This window comes from Eurypyga helias, unplaced genomic scaffold, assembly GCF_000690775.1.
Source record: "Eurypyga helias isolate BGI_N326 unplaced genomic scaffold, ASM69077v1 scaffold483, whole genome shotgun sequence".
Lineage (NCBI taxonomy): Eukaryota > Metazoa > Chordata > Aves > Eurypygiformes > Eurypygidae > Eurypyga > Eurypyga helias.
In genome coordinates this window covers 9,375-14,878 of record NW_010242953.1, presented here as the reverse complement: position 1 = coordinate 14,878, position 5,504 = coordinate 9,375, and the positions used below count along the sequence as shown (strand labels likewise).

At 50.1% G+C, this 5,504-nt stretch overlaps 1 protein-coding gene across 1 annotated transcript in view; it reads left to right on the top strand.

Annotated features, from left to right (window-relative positions):
- HNF4A (hepatocyte nuclear factor 4, alpha) overlaps window positions 1-4,469 on the top strand; it is a 16,996-nt gene extending 12,527 nt beyond the window's left edge. The window contains 5 exon segments of the mRNA XM_010149219.1: window positions 1,621-1,708; window positions 2,184-2,339; window positions 2,623-2,859; window positions 3,526-3,648; window positions 4,327-4,469. Coding sequence (XP_010147521.1) covers window positions 1,621-1,708; window positions 2,184-2,339; window positions 2,623-2,859; window positions 3,526-3,648; window positions 4,327-4,469 — 747 coding nt within the window.
- Window positions 4,470-5,504: the final 1,035 nt, after the last annotated feature.

Sequence of the window (5,504 nt, the reverse complement as noted above, 5' to 3'; positions counted from 1 at the left end):
GCCGAAAGCCGCCTGCCAAAGGGCATGGGAGCCAGTCAAGACATGTCCAGTGGGAATATTTAATGTTGGGAAATGCTGTTACACTGCCATTAAAATATTGCTTGAGAATGAATCATCCCTGCCAACACTTTTATAGGAAAGGTCATACCCAACGCATCATTATTCCTTTGCACCAAAATGTCAAAGTACTGGGTTTGGTGGGACAAACTTCATTTCAGAGTTGAAGTTCTACTCGATTGTGTTACAAAGTTTATATTTATCCTAGTTCACAATGGGATGATGTATCTCTGCAAGAACAACTATCAAATGAGATGGTTGTGCCTTGCTGAAGTAATTCACTTTAACCCTGCTCAAACAAGCAAATTGCATGGAAAGAAAAATGATGGTTTCAAATTCAGCTTTCTTGAATTCGCATTAATCAGGAAACTTCTACATGAGGGCTTTTCTCCCCCTTGGGACTCACAGTTTTTCTATCCTTCTCAACGTTCATCAGATAGGAAAGCTGAGGGGTTTGCAGCTCTGGTAATTAGAAGCAGCTCGGCTAACACATCCACCCATGTTTGGATAGCGATAGAGAGGCTAGATTTTGGCATATAGATAAAGGTTCCCCAGCTTCATGTGTGCACAATCTTTTTGCAAGGACCTCCACTCTGTTTATTTTGCATAACACATTTTTACCCTCTAAAAAAAAAAATAATCCCTCTCTCAGACACCAGCATCTTTTCTAACCAGAGCTGTCTTCTGCGGGTGACACATTGTCCTGGTGTCTCTGGTAGGGTAAGACTTCTCTTGGCATTGTCAGATGCTGAGGGATAACACACTGGGAAAGGAGACCATTCCCAACAGGACACCCTTTTCAGAATCACTCCATTAATGTTTAATGATTGTTTTCTCCAGCAGAGGCTCCTGGCTGGGTATTAAGAAGCCTCTGTGTCAAGTTGTCCAATTGTTAACTTCTGTTTCTGCCTAAATCTCTGAAATTTCTAACTGAAGGAGGGCAAAAGATTCAGAACATTCTCAGGAGCCACTGGAGGGTGTAAAATGAAACACTTCAATCATTAATGTCAGGGTAGAAAAACATCCCTTTGGCTTCCCTGGCCCAAATGCCCGTTGCTGCAGAGGGAACGAGTGACCAGAGGGTGACCCCGACAGCCAGGCAGGTGTGGGACCCCACGAGCGCGATTTCAGTGGGATGTTGGCACGGCCAGAGGGACAGCAACTGTCTGCAGCGGTGCGTTGTGCTTCTCCCCTCTTCCCAGGCTGGAGCATCGTCCCTGGTTCTGCACTTGGTAGGAGCTGTCTTGTCTGCAAATAGCCCACTGTGACATGTCCCATGGCTGGCGTGAGGTCCTGGGACAGACTAGCACGGTCTTGTCACGCCATGTGCCATGAATATGGGATGTTTCAGGTGCTGTCTATCACCTACTGGCTCTGCTGGATTTATAGGTGTTTATGCACAGGAGTAAAGCAGTTTTTGACCATTTCTGACTGGCTGAGAGTGGCTCCTACTCCCATCCTGGATGCAGTACAGAAATGCTGGGCTTTCCCTCTTGCTTACGTGAGATCACAGCCTTGTCTCTGTCTCTGCATCCCCCAGATAACTTTTCCTCGCCCCTGCAGGTAGCACTGCTGCGAGCACATGCAGGAGAACATCTGTTACTGGGAGCTGCCAAGAGGTCCATGGTGTTCAAGGATGTCTTGCTGCTAGGTAAAGAGTTCCCCTCACTTCTACCAAGCCTCCTTGCTGCTGTGAAGGAGAGGGTGGTTCGGGCATCCTTTTTGCAGAGGGGTGGCTTGAACTCTTCTCTATTTTAGTGACCCTAGCACAACCTTTGGGTGCAGCTAGGCCTGGCTGTCGTTCACATCAAGGCCATGACATGTGGCAGAGTTCACTTTGCCTCCCCAGTTTGTGTAAGCAGGCTGTGGGGTGATTGAGAAAAAGCCTCTTGCTTCTCAGGCAGCTTTTCCTTGCTTGAGTGACTCCTGAGTAAGAAGAGGCTGCTCTGGCAACACACCGGCATTTCTGGTGGTCTGAGCCAGGGAAGGGGTAGAAGGAGGAACTTCTTAGGTCTTCCACCCTCAAAATTATCTCAGCATTGGTTACCTGGATTTTGAACTCCTTGCTACCCTTGATAAGTCCTGAGCAATGACAAGGTGATGGTCCCTGTGCTGCTTGTCCAAAGGAAACGACCACATCATCCCGCGGAACTGCCCCGAACTGGTGGAGGTGAACCGTGTGGCCATCCGCATCCTGGACGAGCTGGTCCTCCCCTTCCAGGAGCTGCAGATAGACGATAATGAATATGCCTGCTTGAAAGCCATCATCTTCTTCGACCCAGGTATGCTCAGCTTGGGAAGGACTGCCATCAGAGGGGACTAGTCTGGGTTATGCCGACTAATACTGGTCCTGAGCAGTGGAAATGCTGCCTGGTCTCTTCTCTGGGCCAAACTATTCTTAAAGGGAGGGGAGAAGTCAGCCTAACTGGGGAAAAAACATCCATTACAGCAGCCTATAGAGAATCAGAGACAGCTCACCTCAGCCTGCGCCCAGACCTCATGCTGTTACTGAAGGGAAGTTCCTAGGGAAACAGCCTGGATAGTTTGCTCTGTGGGTTGTTGCAGATGCCAAAGGACTGAGTGACCCCTCCAAGATCAAGCGGATGCGGTACCAGGTGCAGGTCAGCCTGGAGGATTACATCAATGACCGTCAGTACGATTCCCGGGGGCGCTTCGGGGAGCTGCTGCTGCTGCTGCCTGTGCTGCAGAGCATCACCTGGCAGATGATCGAACAGATCCAGTTTGTCAAGCTCTTTGGCATGGCTAAGATCGACAACCTGCTGCAGGAGATGCTGCTGGGAGGTGAGTACTTGGGGGTCCTACAAGAGGCCTCTCAGTGGTCCCTGATCACCATCCCCTTGAGAACCCCTGTAGCCATCATTCCCTAGCCAAAAAAGGTGGAGACTGCCTGCATACAGCTTAGCCATTGACTCACACACAGTCATCTCCTGCTGTCGTTGGCAACGATAACAGAGGGCACTCCTTTCCTATTCACCTGAATAGATGCATTAGCTGTGCATCTATTTACAGAACGGTGTCCCCAGCCCTCTGCATATGTAGACAAGCTTTGCTGTGCAAACCCCAAACTCCTACCAGCCAGCTGTTTCACTAATCCTGTGTCAGAAGGGAGTCATCAAAACAAAAAGGTCTGAAAGGTCAGGTTGAGTATTCCAGATTTTCTACTGGGAGCATCCAATGGGACAAACAAATTGAGAAGTTGTCACTGTGCTATTCTTTACGTGGAGGAGAGGAATATAATCCTGTACAAGAGGAAATGCAGGCAGGGGTTAGTGACCAAGGCATCCACGGAGGAAAATGGGAAGGGTGTGCTCCATCACATATGCACAAGCTGATCATGCACAAAGCCACTGCATTTTGGTGCAGTGGGTGTGCAGTGGGTTTGCACCGAACTGTTGGAACTGTCTCCTTCTGCCATCATGGTGACTAATGTCATATGCACGTTTTTAGGCTCATCAAGTGAAACACCGCATGCTCACCACACCCTGCACCCTCATCTGATCCAGGAGAACCTGGGAACAAATGTCATTGTGGCCAACACAATGCCTCCTCAGATGCACAATGGGCAGATGTGTGAGTATTGCCAGAGATGGAGAGGTCTCTGGAGAAACCAAGAGCTTCCCAGCATGCCCGTGGAGGTAGTTTCTACCTTGCAAAGAAATGTCCATGCAAGACAGTGTCTCTGATAATGAGTGTGGGAGAAATTCCCATGCAGAAAGGGGGGAAAGACAAACAGAGAGGTGGGCCAGATTAGATTAGGCTAGACTAACTGATTCAGCAAGACATTCCCTGCCAGACAGTAACTTTTACATAGCCCTTAAATTTAGGGATAAATGATCACATCCGGTGCCTGCTGACATCAGTGGAAAGGCTCCCCTTCCCTTGAATAGTTCAGACACATCTTACTTTGCCCTCCGTGAGAAGAAAACGGATTTCAAACAGGAGAATCTGGTCCACCACACAGGGCTATCACATGGGACTGCCACTTAGGAATTTGGGCTGAGCTAACCAAAGAAGTGGCCAGTACAGGTCAAAATGCCAGTATCTCCCCCCATTAGATGTTTGTTATTGTGGCTCTTCCAGGACATCTAATCATGCCTGTGTGTCCAGGCTGCCTTGCAGCAAACACACGAGCCATTAGAAGCTATGGTTTCACTACAGAGCCTTTGCTCTGCTTACACCTGAACCTGGCATGACTCATGACACATCCCAGCGCTGTCAAGTCTTCCAATTTTGTTTCTCTCTCTGTAGCTACTCCAGAAACCCCACAGCCATCTCCACCCGCAGGCTCAGGACCAGAGCAATACAAGCTGCTGCCCGGAGCCATTGCAACCATGGCAAAACAGCCCACCTCCATCCCACAACCTGCCATCACGAAACAGGAGGTCATCTAGCAATCTGCAGCCCCGTTGGCCTCGTTTAGAAGACCATGTGGGAGAAAAGCCTGAATTGCCTCTGCCACTGTGAAAGGAGAAGCCATTCAGAGGTTCTTGGGCGCAAACACATGGACTTGTGTATTGGACTAGTCCACCACCACCAAAAGCTGTCTTCCTGCAGCTACGGACTGCACATGCCATAGGCAGCCCCCAGTCCCAGCACTAAGGCTGATGCCTTGCCAAAACCCTCAGTCCTTGTAAGAAGGGCCAGATTTCTGCCTCCCTCCGTGGGGAGGTCACAGCGACCAACTGGGGACAGTGCAGCTGGCTGTTCCCCATTGCCACCTCTCAGCATTGGTTCAGCAAACACCAGATCTCGAGAACAAGTGATTCTCTGTGCTGTGCATGGAGGGCTTCCCTCCTGCAGCTGTGCCAGCTCCACAGACAGTCCCCAGCCCAGCCAAACGATGGAGATGGAAGCTTCCCCAGGAGCACCGCAGCAGGTGAAGCACATGGGTTTTGCACTGGCAGAACTGCTCCTCAGCCTTGGCTAGTCCCAGGTCTTTGCATGGTGTCACCCTCCAGCAAACTAACTGCCCCCAGCCAGGTCTAACAAATCTGTTCCGCTGGTACTAGGGCAAAGTCTGGCCCAACAGCATTCTCCACTATTTGGATATTTCCTTCTTTTGAGGGGTTTTGCTATTTCTGTGTGAGGTCTGCCCTCCCACCACAGGGCTCAGGGAGGCAACCACAGTCAAATCCTTCCCTTACACCACTATTGTCTCCTTGTAACCTGGACTGGGAAGTTGGGGGACCATGGGATACAGGAGATTTCAGCTAATGGAACAGGGTCACCCCGGCACAGGCTGGCTGTGAGCAGCACTGCCCAAAATATCACTGGCACCACTAGTGCTTCTCACTGGTCAGAAGACCACTGGATGCCTATTTGGAAGGAAGCAGTGGGGAAAGATGTATGAAGGGGACAGACCTGGGAGGGCAAGAAGAGCGTGAGCCTCACAGGTTAGACCAAGGTCTTGGGCTGCCCAAGTGCTA